Source organism: Fringilla coelebs (assembly GCF_963513975.1).
Source record: "Fringilla coelebs genome assembly, chromosome: 5".
Lineage (NCBI taxonomy): Eukaryota > Metazoa > Chordata > Aves > Passeriformes > Fringillidae > Fringilla > Fringilla coelebs.
Window position 1 is genome coordinate 68517245 of NC_140033.1, and position 14267 is coordinate 68531511.

At 48.3% G+C, this 14267-nt stretch overlaps 1 protein-coding gene across 2 annotated transcripts in view; it reads left to right on the top strand.

Moving 5' to 3' along the window:
- The window catches only part of CECR2 (CECR2 histone acetyl-lysine reader), a 92509-nt gene that overhangs the window by 66813 nt on the left and 11429 nt on the right, over positions 1 to 14267 (top strand). The window contains exons 3-9 of one of the 2 annotated variants that reach the window (XM_084205691.1): positions 2258 to 2441; positions 3132 to 3271; positions 3745 to 3849; positions 4459 to 4508; positions 6795 to 6964; positions 7685 to 7762; positions 12542 to 12698. In XM_084205691.1, the coding sequence (XP_084061817.1) occupies positions 2258 to 2441; positions 3132 to 3271; positions 3745 to 3849; positions 4459 to 4508; positions 6795 to 6964; positions 7685 to 7762; positions 12542 to 12698 (884 nt within the window). The remainder of the gene's footprint in view (positions 1 to 2257; positions 2442 to 3131; positions 3272 to 3744; positions 3850 to 4458; positions 4509 to 6794; positions 6965 to 7684; positions 7763 to 12541; positions 12699 to 14267) is intronic. The other variant, XM_084205690.1, reaches the window with a different exon arrangement.

Genomic DNA, 14267 nt, shown 5'->3' on the forward strand with positions numbered 1-14267 from the left:
TTTCTCTCTCTCTCTTTCTCTCTCTCTCTTTCTCTCTCTCTCTTTTTTTTCTCTTTTCTCTCTCTTTTTCTCTCTCTGTCTTTTTCTCTCTTTCTCTTTCTTTCTCTCTCTTTCTCTCTTTTTTTTCTTTGTTTTTAATCTAACAGCTTCTGTAAATATCTGACATTTAAGACGCATTATCAAATACCCCTCTTCAAAATCTGTGAAGGGAATCTATTGCCCCCTTTCTCAAATCAAAGTCCTTGCTTGAAGTCAGGTCTTGGGATATTTGAGAAAGACAATGCAGGAATGCACAGCTATATCTCACTTTAAAAAAGGATGCTTGCTGTAGTTTTCACCCTAAAATTACTACTTGAGGCAGTTCTGAGGCAATTCATAAAATGTCAGTCCTCCCTTTGTGACTGAACTTTGTCAGCACAGGGGGCTGTTCCAAGTTATATTTGTCTGATTGCTGACATTAGTGAAACAACAATACTTGGGAACACTGATGCTTTGCTTGTGTCATGCAGATGGAGCAAACTCCAGGCTGCAGAGGGAACGAGATCCAGGTACACTCAAGCATCTGTTGTTAAATACAACCAGAGGGCTGGTAACAGTGGTATGGTGAGAGCAGATATCTCTGGGTGGTCAGCTTGCATTTGACGTCAGAAAGAAGCAGGCTGGTGAGGAGAGATCTGCAGGGTGATCTGTGCTTCTCTCTACCCAAGGAGGAAGGGAAATGCTGCCAGGTGGACATGGCTTGAGGCATCTGTTCCTTCATTCTCGCAGTCACTGTCCAGTCGTGGTCCTTGCAAAGAAGTCTGCTCTTTACCCAATGTGGGAAGACCCCTGTCTAATAGCTAACTTCTTGTTGACTTTTAATGATCTTTCTTCAGCTGGATCACACTCCTCCACCTCTTTGTTAAAATATAATAGCTTTTGTAGAAGTTAGCAATTTCTCAGGGAAATGCAATTCTGTAGTGCTGGCGCTGTTCCATTAATCATATAGAGTAATCTGCTTGTGCCAAAAACCTATCAAGTGGAGCTGCCTTTTTGAGAGCTGGTGGGAATGTGTACCCAGTGGTGTTCTTGCTGGCATATGGACTTCCCGTGTGTGCAAGAATGGCTGGGGCATGGGGGGGTCCCCTTTTGCTGTGCTCAGGGTACACAACTCCAGCAGGCTGAGCGAGCCTGGCAACTCCCAGGACTCAAAGTCATATGGACAGATCTTGAGAAAGTTTTATATTTAGGGACGTGGCTCCTTTTCCTGAAATTCCTTCCCCTGAAATTTTGAGCATTCAGAGTAAAAGCTTAAGTCTCATTGAAATACAGGCAGGAGTTCTTTTACCCTTAAGCTCCATCAGGGGTCTTAAACGTGTCATATGGGGACATTCACTCTCAGTGCTAGATGAGGGTGAGAAATATCTGCTTCCTTGGGTTTTATGATGAACTGCTGGCAGTGAAAGTAGGACTTAATGTGACCCAGCTAGAAAATCGAAAAGATCATTTTAATAGTAATGTTTGTGAAGAGCTCAAGTGTTCAGCTTGATGATCTGGGAGAGTACAGATGGGGGAGTCTTCTGTACTGACTCCTTTTTGGGAGGTGCACTCGTGTTGGGGATGAGCCTTGTTGTGTGGCAGTGTCCAAGCCACGTGTGTGCGGTGGGCTGTGCAGATGTCCTGCCAGAGCCACCAGTGGAGGAACAGGCAGAATGTGGCTGCACCTGAGGGGATGGAGAGAGAGGAGGCCAGGGACCACATACAGCAGCAAAGTGGGGAGGAAGCAATCAGCTATGCAAAGTCTCAAGCCACTGAACCACGGCATGAAAATTTCTTTAAAAGTAGAGAGGAGCAATGACAGATGTGAAGGGCAAAGGGAAATCTGAAGAAAATTGTCTCCACATCAAATAGGAAGAGTTGGAAGGGGAGCAGACTCATAAATTTTGTTGCACCCCATTTTAGTTAAGGGTGGCTGTTGATGCTAGCACAAGGCTCTGCCCATTGGGATAGAAAGGAGATGAGTTGCTACCATGTTTGGCTCATTCTGCTTAGAAAGAAATAACAGTCTGTGTATAAAAAGCTGTCTCTGACATGACATCCTGTGATGTGGCAATGAGATTGCTGTGTTTTGGGAATGTGGATGATGGAGCTGCACCCACCATAGCTGACAGGTTTCCTTCAGGTACTCTCTGTCCCTGCATTGTGTTGGTTGCAGTTGCTTGTTTCTGGACACTACAAACTACAGTAAGTATGTGAGATTCTTTTCTTCCTTGGTTAGATCCCAGACGTTTCACAGCTACCTGGAGGACATCATCAACTACCGCTGGGAGCTGGAGGAAGGGAAGCCCAACCCTCTGAGGGAGTGCACTTTCCAGGAGCTGCCCCTGCGCACGCGGGTGGAGATCCTGCACCGCCTCTGTGACTACCGCCTCGACGCAGACGATGTCTTCGACCTCCTCAAGGTGCTTTGGGCAGCAGGAAGGAGGGAAACTCTGTGTGGCCACAGGAGCTGGGCCAGATCAGAATCTTCCTGGGATGAGAAGGGGTCACAGTGGGTCAGCAGTTTGCTTTGCCCTCCTCTGCTTTGCCCAGAACTTGGGCCCTTGTCCTGTGTGGATGTATTCATAACATGGGAGTCACAAAAGAAGTTGGCTGCATTGGCTACTCTTTCTGCAGAGAGTGAATTTGGAGATGCTTTAATGGTAATGGCAGGGCTGTGAGAGCTGAGACTGCTGCCTTGCTGAGGGATGCTGTGAGATGAAAGGATGGGGATGAAGTATACTGGGGGAGCTGGGGGAGGGTAGAGGAGGGGAGGGGGGGAGGGAGCTTCTCAGGGCTGTGCGTGACTGTCGCCAGCACTAATTAGACCTTCCCTGTCAGGAGCACCAGAGATGAAATGTTAAAATGAGAGAGGCCATTCAAATTAGAGATGCCAATCTAAATCCCTCCCTGGACAGAGAGAGAACGTCATCTTCCCCCCGGAGTAACATTTTCCCAGCTTGGCCGGGAGGAGCAGCTGTACTGCTGCTGTGGCATGGTGGGAGGGAAGGAGGGAGGGAGGTGTTTACCGAGGGGTGTCATCATGTTTTGTGTGACAATGTGGCCGCTTTTCAACTTGTCACCGTCTGGCGGGGGGCTCCCGGTGGGCGCAGGGCTTGGACGCTGACAGCCTCCGCGTGGAGCCGCTGGGCGAGGACAGCAGCGGCGCCCTGTACTGGTACTTCTACGGCACCAGGATGTACAAGGAGGACCCTGTGCAGGGCAAAACCAACGGGGAGCTGGCTGCAGACAGGTAACAGCCCCGCACACACCCCCTCCCCGGGTGTCTGGGTGCAGGGGCGAGGGGGGCACGGCCCGGGCTGGAGGGGGCTCCGCCTGACTGCTGTTGTGCCGGGGGGAGCGGGCCCTGGGGAGGGGCAGCGCGGGCGGGACCCGAGTTGCCAAGCAGACTGGGGGCTGCCATGCAGCCATGCATTGTGTCCAGGCAGCCTGCAGCCTTTGTGGCACCGGCAGAGCCTGCTGTGGGAGCGATGCTGCCTGCCCCACCGCATTCCTGCCTGGCTGCCCCGCACCGGCGGCTCCCAGATCAGGCTCCCAGCCAGTGGGAATCCCTCCTCTCCCCTCCCCGTCCTGTTGCTGCTCTGATTTAATCCCCCCTTTGGTTGGGATCGTAGCAGCTGTTCTGATTTCCGTGCCCTTCTCCCATCCTGCCAGCCTCGGTTCCCTTGCTGGCAGATATTTCATGGTGGTTTTGCCATTTTTCAGGGGATGTGGGGGACAGACAAACACCCCAAATGTTCCTGGGAAAACAGGCAAGAGACGAGGGCGACCTCCAAAGCGGAAAAAACTACTGGAGGAAAATTTGCTGAGGTATGGAAGGGTTCTTCCTGCAACAGATGTAAAATACATACATTCCCAGAGGGAAGTATAATGTATTTCTGGGGTTCCCCCAATAACTGTGTATATACCATGCAGCCATAATTTCAAAGCGACTCAGATGTGAAACAAGCTCAGACTCGGTGGATGCTTTGATTACTCTCCAAAGTGAATTCCGACTGAGCTGGAAGTCTGGTGAAACAGTGGGCATCACTCTTCCAATCACCTCATTTCAAATCCAGTTCCACCATGCAGTGCTAGGGAATTTGCTTCTGATAAAGAATACTTTCATTCTGCGGCTTGAAGCCAGAAATCCTGGCCACTTGAGTCCATATAGATTTTGGGATGCTTCCTGTAAGAACTGAGATACTGTACTTGACAAACTTCATCCTGCACCCTTCACTTATAAAAACTTTATGAAGCTATGATAAATATATATTTGAAAATATGTATCAAACCTGTGTTCTGCAGTGTTCTTTTCATGGTTTTGCTCTGCACTGAATAATTGTGGTGTTCCCTATTCTTCTCCTCAGAAACAGCTGCGTTTCAGTGATGTGAAGTAACGTACTTATTGTATCACTCCTTCTCTTTGTTTTTTGGTAGGGAGAAGGCAGAAGAAAGCTTGCTTATCCACGAGACTCAGATAAGAAATGGTAAAGAGATTTTGCAGTATTGGGGTTGATACCATCCACTAATAAGACTCTTAAATTACCAAAACCCAGAGAGATGCCTGAGAGACAGCCCAGCCTTTCTCAGGAGAGTCCTTCTACTCGTGGTTGGGGCCAAGTTTGGAAGGATGGATTTGTGTTACAGACTGCCTGACATTTGGGAGCCTGGGCACCTGCAGGCGTCCCATTTTGTCCTGGCTGAGTTTGGGATGAAGAAACCTAACCTACTGGGATACACTGGAATTCAAGGGCTCACCTAAAAAAAGCAGGCTGTGAATGGTCCCCAGTCTCCCAAGGTAGAAAGACACCCTTCTTGTCAGCAGGTGTGTTTTTTCAGATGGGGAAGAGAGTGGAGTCAGTGGTGCAAAGATAGGGAAGGAAGAACTTTTTTGATCCTCTCACTTTTCCTTCCTCATGGCCATTGGGTGGCTGAGAGTGGTGAACGATGTCTTGTGGGTACCCAGCTAAGGGTTAACGAGGCAAAAAGCGAGTTAGCAACATGATGTGAAAGTGAGTTCAAGAGAGCTGGGACTCATTTGTCATACATGTGTATCCACTGGCTTCCACAAAACCCAGGGACTCAGCCTGCCTGTTGCCTCACAATAAAAGGCAAGGGTGGCATTGTCTTTCCCGTGCCTCCTTCCATTTGCCCTTTGTCTTCAGATTTCCTGGCGGCCACTCCGGCTTCTCGGGAGCCGGGCGGCAGAGCCGGAGCGAGGCGCGTGAGGCGCTGGGGGTTTTATCAGATCATTGTCTTCCAGCAAATTGTGTCACTTCAGCTGCAGAGTAATCTTCTGTTGGCACAAAGCAGTGCCTCAGTCCTGTTTGCTATTGAAATGAGTTGTCCATGGGCAGCTGGCAAGGGAATGAGAAACAAGGATGCAGGCTTTGGGGGCAGGATGCAGGTAAGCTCCTTGCTGCACGTGGGCAAGGGATAGAAGGCTTTGTGTAGCCAGAGCAGCAGAGCCAGCACATGGCTGGACCTTTGCTGTCTCAGTTCCCAGTCCCCAGTGCTTTCACAGAGCTGAAACTGTGCCACTGCCACTGCACCCAGGCACCTGACATGGGGCAGGTGCTGGAGGGAGCCTGCAGCTTTCCAGCCTTCCTAGGACAACCTGACAGCTTGCATGTCAGAGCCACTCGTAGCTCAGAGCCACAAAGGGCCCAGAGTCAGGTTCAGCTTTTTTACTTCTTTTTGTTTTTCATTGTTAGTTTGCTTGAAAATGTGTTCAGAAGGTGCACGACGTCTGCCAGCGGTGCTGATGACCATTGATTTCTTTCTGAGAGCCAGTGGTTAGCCCTAGAAAAGTCTGGAGGGAGCTGAGAACCCCTCAGCCTGAAGGTGTTTGATCCAAAACTTTCCCTACTCCAAAATAAAAAAAAAAGGGGGCAACAACCTTTTTCTGCTCAGAGAGCATCCTGGGGCAAAAGCATACAAGTTGCAACCCATGAGGCTTCCCTGCTCTGTGTAAACATTTGTGGTGCAGGAACCACATTCCCTATCTCCAGGTGGGTGTTCCAACCACAATGCAAGAGAGCCCTTCCTTCACAATTAATATTCAAATGTTTCACACAAGGTGGAACAGCTCTCGAAGTGTCTTGGTGGTTGGGACATGCTTCAGAGCAGTGGGTGATCTGCTTCAATCCCACTCTGGATTGAGCAGGGATGGGAGGTGAACTTTTGGAACTTCCCCCTCATCTGGCAGCCTGATGAACCCTGTCCTTTGCTTCCTCTTCTGCTCTTTCAAGTGCCTGCAAAAAAAATATTTCATTTGCAGGGAGCAGGAGGACTTGTTTCCCTGCAGAAATGGTTTGCAGTGCTTAAAAAAAAAAAAGAAGCTTATTTCAAATTACATTATTTTCTGATGACTTTATTCTGCTGCCAGACTAAATCAGATATTTGCAGTTCCCTATGTCCTGCTCTGGCTGACAGCCCCCATGACAAAAAACAAATTAAACTCTTTTCTCCAGTCTGCAATAACTGAAATGTGAGCTTGCTACAGGGATGCCACACTACCTGTGTGTTGCCATGTGGCACCACTATTTCTTCACCTGAGTACTTCCTCTCTATCTTGGCATCACTCTCAGAGGTAGCAGTGCTCTGTTGCATGAAGAGAGCTTTGGGTCTATAGCAAATGGAATGTTTTCCGTAACAGTGTCCATTGCCAGTGTCTTTTGCTCTTCCTGAGCCCTGAGGAGAGAAGAGAAGGGATTGAGAGGAGTTGTTAGTCATAACTGCTGTGGAGATAACATCCTTTCATGTTTTTGAAGGGTCCCAGGGGCCTGGCCGTGGGACATGGTGGTTGCTGTGCCAGACGGAAGAGGAGTGGAGGCAGGTCACAGAGAGCTTCAGAGAGAGGACTTCCCTTAGAGAGAGGCAGCTCTACAAACTCTTGAGTGAAGACTTCCTGCCGGAGATCTGCAACATGATTGCACAGAAGGTGAGGAGACATGACATCCTGTTTACCTCTCTTTGACCACTTCCAAGAGCATGGATGCTTGCTGAGTGAAGGAGAGCTAAATCCAAGCAGCCTGTCAGCCTGTTCTGCTCCTGTACCTACAGCCTGCAAGTGTCATGGATGTTGGGGCTGTTGAGGATGTGTGGATGGGGGAAGACTCTCCCCCATGCAGTGGCAGTGCTGGAGTCGGTGCTCGAGGATCTGGTTGGTGATTGCACAGCAGTGTAGGTAGGGTGGCTGAAGGGGTTACTGTCTTCAGCCATGTCCTGTGGCCCTTTCCTGCTAGCAGGGGATCTCTGTGCTTTTGAACTGCTGCGATTTACAGCCTGGCTTTTCTATGCAAACTGCCTGTGATTCCACTTTTACTGCCCTTTCTCTGCTGGCTCTGCTGAAGGGGCACTGGCTGCTTAGCTGTCCTAGCTAAGCCCCAAAACTCTGAAGGGTGTTGTCCATCAGCTGAGTGTTTCCAGGTGGGACAGATCTGGAAAGGGATCCTTCGTCCGGATGGCTTTTTAAAACAGGCTCTGCAGTCAGCGTGCTGTTCTTGGATTGAGTTCAGTTTGCTTGTTTGCTACCCTTGTAAAGCTAATAGGGATTTCATGGTCACTTCTAGCCCTCAGAGTTTCTCCTGCCAGTGTCACCGATGTGCCCTAATTTCCTCCACTCTCTTTTTCCTTCCCTCAATTCTCAACCCTGTTTCAGGAGAAGCGTCTGCAGCGGACAGAGTTTTCTCCCAGGTGGATGTCTGACCATCAGCCCATCAAACCAATCAAGCAGGAGGTGAGGGGGGGTGCGAGGGGGAGGACGACGGAGGGAGGCAGAGCAGATGCCTCCTGGGGGAAGAAATAAACCGCAGCATCGCCATTCAGTGGGAAGGAGTCGCTTGAAAGTGCCTGTGCTGAAAGAGAGATGGGTGGTAATGCCCGTCAAAGGCAGGCTGACACCCGGGGTTTCTATGGCGAGCAGGGAGGTGCTGCCCTCTGCATCGCACAGGGAACCCGCCTCGCCGCAGACCCCGCTGCAGCTGCATATGGAAATCTGCGCTCAGTCTGGGGAATTCCACTTCAATGAAAGTGCTGGCACATTCGAGGCAGTTCAAAGAAAAGTTGAAGAAGGATGAGAGGGCTAGAAGAACCGGCTTACAAAGGGAAATGACAGAAATTCAGCCAAGGGGAAAACGTGAGGCTGCAAACACATGAGGGTGTAGATAGCGCCGAGGGAGAGAATGACTGATGCAGTATGGAGCTGAGCTAGGAGGGGGTCAGATGGAAATGGAAGTCACAATTTAGGCTACTTAAAGAAATGCTTATCAAACTGCAGCCTTGTGGGCTTAAACGACGCTTTCTGTGCCTCCTCACCCTCATCTCCTCTCTACCCCATCAGTGCAACAGCACTGCTGCTGCTTGAGGGTCTGTGCAGTGAACCAGACCCAGGAAAATGACTGGAGTTAAATATAACCTTTTTCTTTGGTCAGGGTTATTTTTAACGTAGATCAGTTTTCCGATCCAGTTCACCACACAGCCCCTAACAGTCACACCAGCACAGGCACGGACATGGGGCCGTGGAGATGGGGGGTCTTTGAACTGGCAACTGCTACCCAAAGCAATCGGTCAGACAACACCAGATTAGCTTCAGAGGAAAAAATTGTCTCAATTCTATCAGGCTGAGGCATAATCTCTCACTGTAGATGTAATGGAAACGTAGTTACCTGGTGTTTTGTCAAACCCTGGGAAATTAGGCTGCAGGGAATATGCCATGTGAGCTAGAGTCAGGGGTTCCCCAAAACAAAGGAGAAAGTACAGGTCCTTGTGCAATAAATGTGATTACTTAGAAACAGATGAATAAAAGGAAGGAAGAACCTCTCATCATGCTGCAGATAAAAGCCTGCCGAGAGGAAAATGAGACCCCAGCGATGGTCAGTTTGGGGCCAGAATTGCTCTCTGCAAAGCCCACCATGCAGGAAGCACAGGGACACGTGTTTGTTCACAGGCAGCAGAAATCCCAGAGGAGGAGGGGAGTGGGAAACACATGGAGCCTGAATGATGCTAATCAGTACCGCAGGTGCTCCAGGTCTGCAGCGGCAGAGGGCTGTTAATTGCTGCCTGTGGGCCAGTGAAACCTTTCCAGCGAGCAGGGGCCCTCCTGGCACCCGCTGTGCCGGGACAGGGAGCCAGCCAGCGCCGCAGTGGTGATGGTCACACTGCTCCCCAGCAGGATGGAGCAGCCATCCCTGCCATAGAGCAACCAGGGAAGTGCCAGCATGTCTGATGGCTTGTTCCTCAAGCCAGGGTGGGCAGCCAGCGAGCCTGGGGGAGAAAGCCTCAGCCCAGTACAGGTGACCTCTTTCTCTTGGCTGCTGCTTGAGTTGGAGATGTAACTGCTCCATGGGCTCCTGATCCTGCGGGGGATTTCTCAACAGGTGGTTCAGATTAGCTCCTCATTAAGAGCCGCCTGAGCAGCACCCTCATTAGGAGAGCAGAAACCTGAGCGGGGAAGGTTTGGCGGATGAGGGGCCAGGGCACTCAGGGCACCCGCGCCTTCTGGCCTTCTGCCCCTGAAGTCTGATACCCGGTGTCTGGAGAGCAGAGCTAAGGCAGAAGTTTGGCTCTTTCAGAGTCCCAGGGCCAGGGGACAGCAGCGATATTGTGTCCTGGAGTGCTCTCTGCCGGAGGGAAGGAGGCGGTGATGCCTTGGTCGCTGCGGTATTTATCCTGCGAGCGGGGAGGAAGCTGGAGAAGCATCCTGTCCTTCTGCCACCTCCTTTTGCCACCTCCGTGGTCAGGAAGGAAGTTTAACTTGTGCTTGGTTCTTGCTTTTGTCATTCCAATAAGTGTCTGCTTCCACCAATCCAGTAGGAGTTTACTGGTTCATGTTTGTGTATTTTTTTTAACCCTGAGTTGAGCACACTCATCCCCAATGGACTTAGGTGGGACACCAGGCAGAGGTGCCTCTGAAAATCAGATTGTTTCTGTGTCTGAAGTGTCTCAAAGAGCCCATGTAGCGCTGTTGCTGCCCTGCAGGTGCTGCAGGGAGTATGTGTAATTGTGGGTGTCTGGTGCAGTCCTTGGGGCTCACTACACTGTGTGTTTGTGGTTTCTGCTTTTCCCTTCTCTTTGCTTTCTAGATCTGGTAGGATGACACCCTCTCCTTTGTTTAAAAGTGCTTTGTTGATGCCATATTTGTGGTGGGTTGATCTGGAGTGTGCTGTGGATCCTGTGTCATGCCATTTAAGCTGAGGGTGCTGAGTGTGCCCTGCAGGCTTGGAGAGGTTCTGCTGTGAGCACTGCAGCTTGGATGTTGTGTTCCTGTTTCCTTCAGGTATGAGTGATGGAAGTTGTATTAACCCAGGGAAAGGGAAGGTCTCACCTGTGTACCAGCTATCAAAGAAATGTTTACATGCCAGGCTGGCTTACATCTACTGGTTTGAGAATGTAATGACTGATGGTAACATCCTCATTAAAATATCTTGGCATACCTAGTTTGGCGGTGGGTTCCTGCCCACCTCTTTCTCTTTACCTCTTTTGGTTCCTATTGCAATTTAAAGATTTATCAAGAAAGTCAGAGGAAAATTGTTTGACAGTGGTCAGGATCAGGTCGGAAAGGAAGCTGTTTGCAGCTCATGAGGAGCAAATCAGATGGCAGAGCTTTTGAGAAAGGGATATAAAAAGAATCAAAAGTTGAAATGTAGAACCCAATTCTCTAGGTTCTTGACCTGTTGTCCTTGTCATAGCACAATCCTGGGCATCTTGCTGTTTGGATATTGATCAGGGAGGAAAGGTCGGAGAGACAACTGCAATAATCATGCCAAGGAACTGAAAGGATTGCTTTATAAGAAAGCATTTAATCTAAATGTAGAAATGTGGGAGTAGTGTGTAAGTGTCTGATGAAGTCTATAAGTTAAAGGCTGGGATGTGACTGAAGAAAAGGAGAATTTATGTTCACCCAGAAGAGCCTAACTAGGAAATATTGGATGGAATAAAGGGCTGAGAAACAAACTTAAACTGATTATGAGAAGAAGCTGGCTATCTCAAGGCACCTGAACTCACAGAATGATTTCCCTAGGAAAGAGATAGACAAGTAAAGTGATAACATTTTGACAAAGATATAAAACGGAAAAGAAGAGAATGGTTCCATCATGGTGAGATGAAGCCCTGGGTTTCACCTTAATGGATCAGCACAGAATAGGTGGGGTTTTTTGCCCAATCTGTCCCGAGATGCAGGATATGGTCCTAATTTTGTCAAGAGTCCCATGACCCTCTCTTGGACACTTCTCTGTGACTGTTGGTGGTTGAAGCATAATTCTCTTAATGTATTGTTTCTGCTGGAGATGGTGCATGGTGCTGATCTGCAGAAAAGTGGAGTGGGAGTTTGAAGGGCAGCACAGGGCTGTGTAGGGGAAGGGGAGGCAGAAGGGGAATGAATGTGCAGTGAAACCAGACAACATTTCCAGGCGTTCACCAAAACACCCCCAGGTTCCATTCCTGGACAATGAAACAAGGACAAAATAGTAATCGTGGTGCCAGAATTTATTTTTTTTCCCCTGGGGATTAATAATGGGCCTGGAGAAGTTGATGGTCTGAGCAGCAGCCAACGGACCCCGGCTGATTGCTAATCCTCAGGAAATGCCTTCTGCCTAAGTGGTGGTTGCTGGTTATTCCCTGAAAGTGAAGTTGGAGCAAACTGTATGTACATTGTTCTTTTCTGGTTGATATTCCCTGCTGATAAGGCAGACATATCTTGGTCACAGGGGTAGGAGTGGCTGGTGGATGACCGATACATTTGTCTTAGAACTAAATTAAGGTAATAAAGATAATTCCACACTTCCATATACAAACCTTGTACTTTACTGGAAAACTAGGAGCAGGCAGCCCCTGGTCTGGGAAGCCTGAAGTCTTAAGTAGGATCAAACACAGCCTTGCAGCCTGCTGGCAGTGGGGAGGTGAGAAAGTGGGGCAATAAAGAGCCAGGTGTCCTTGAATGAGAGAACTGGTTTTGGGACCCAGCAGGAAAACTGTCCAAACAAACAAATGAGAGCCAGTTCAGGGGAGATTAGCACACAGAAATTTTCAACAGGAAAGGAAAACATTCCTAATGATACCTTGACACAACGCTGTACCAGACGCTTTTCCTATTGAAGTATTCTGTGTTTTGCAGCAGAGACAGGTTTGGCAAAGTAGTCCTTCTCACACTTACAGTCAGAGCTCTGCTAGCTGGAAGAGGTAGAGGTGTTGTGTAAGGGTGTCAACAGCCTGAATCCTTTGCCCAGAAGGGAAGAGAAATGCGCACGGTGCATCCCTGACAGAATGGCAGCTTGTCTAACCCATCGCTTCTCCTTCCATTGTCCTTGTGTCTGTAGGATTTCATTGCTTGGCAAATAACTTCCCTTTCCATGTTGCTTTTCATCTAGGAAGTCGTACATTCAAATCCTTTTTCCCCCTTTTTTTTCCTCCCAGTCATTCATTGTAGGTGTGCTTGAATACCTCCTCAAAGTAAACCTGCCTCTGCTCAGCTTTCACTGAGCCACCCTGTTACAATTTTTGGTGCATCATTCTGTTACAGGTAAACCCAAATGTGCTGAGCTCAATGGAGAAGCAGAGGCGCAGAGAGGAAGAGGAGGAGCGCCAGATCCTAATAGCAGTGCAGAAGAGGGAGCAGGAACAGCTGCTGAAGGAGGAGAGGAAGAGGGAGATGGAGGAAAAGGTCAAAGCAGTGGAAGGTAACATGCAGCTGGTGTGGAGCCCCTTTCAAAGTCAAGACTGAGATCTTGAATTAAAGTCTGCCATTTGCATTCCTCCCCTGCCAGACTTGCTAATGAGAATCTCTTCTTGTGCTTACCTATGATAAATTGGTCTGACTGTAGTTTCTTTTCTTTTGTCTGTCCTCTCAGTGTTGGTGGCTGTTCTCTAGGGCACCTTTAGACTGTGTTGTCTTCTTCAAATTGTGCTAATTTTCTTCCTTGCCCCAGGCGTCAAATTTTTTTCTCCTGCTATTCATGTTGTTTCTCAGTTCTGTCTCCCTACTTGGCTCCTCATGATTTCCCTGTGTGCAGGATTAGCTTGCTTTGCTCTCACTGGGATAGCATTTGGTTATTTTGGCCCAATGCATGATGGAAGAAGAATTCCCTTTGAGAGAAAGGGAATGGGATAACATGGGAGTAGCAAGAGTAGTATTTTTATATTGTTGATGGTTTTACCAATTGGAGAACTAATGATGAAGGGACCAGGCTGCATAGAACACCAGAGGTGGCAATTTTAAGTGTTGGTCTAAAACATTTGTGGTTATGAATTAAATGTTGATTTAAGCTGTTCTGGAACAAACAGCCATGTTGTGTTGAACACATCTGATCAAGGCACAGACAGCAGGCACTCAGCCAGTACGCGTGGGTGTGGGTGTCAGAGCAAGCTCATTTCTGACCACCTTCTCTCTGTTGGCCTCCCTTATGGGGGATTCCTTTAGCTGCTGCTTTGGCCACAGTGACTGGCTGGGCTGTTGTAGTTCCACAGAAAGCTGAACATCCTCAGAAAACTGTGGCAATGTGGGGCAGTAGCAGTATCATGAGTCCCAAAGTGGATAAAGAATCAGAAAAGGAAAAAAAAAATTAAGTTCATGCAAACCTTGTAAACTTTCCAAAATGAAACAGTTTGCTACCAGATGTTTGGTAGGAGGCCAGATGTTATCTAAGAATAGCTTCTTTTACCTGCTTACCTTTCTAACCATTAGAAAAACCAATTACTTCCTTGGCCTTTGTGTATTCCTGGTTGCTAGTCCTGGCTAATCAGGTGCTTTAAATTGAGACTTATCCAGCTTCCATATCTGCCACAGATATCTGTTTCCCTTGGCAAATTGCATATTCTCTGTGGTTTAATGCTTCATCTTTATAGACAAAATTAGGCTTGAAGTTCCACAAGAGCTGCAAAGATAAATGTTCCTGTAAAATGGTTTTGCTTTGGTATAAGCCACTTCCTTTTCTGGGTAAATGCAATCATTGCATCACTGGATTCAAAGGCATCAGAGCCATGCAAAGAAACTGGGGTGAGGTTGAGCAGTAGCCTGTTTAAAGCCAAGTTAGCATACATTCTTGCTTTTATTGGCACAGGTGCTTTAATTCTGTTTGGTGCACTTTCTTTCATTTAGTTTAAACTCTTTTCTAGTCCATTTAGGCTTAGTCAGGATGAGTCGTCTTTTAAGCTGGTGCAAAAGCTGTTTGCAAAGGTTATGTTGACTTGTTCAGTTCAATCACTACAATATTTTTTATCCCCAGAACCAGCAGCTCTCCAGGTAAAAC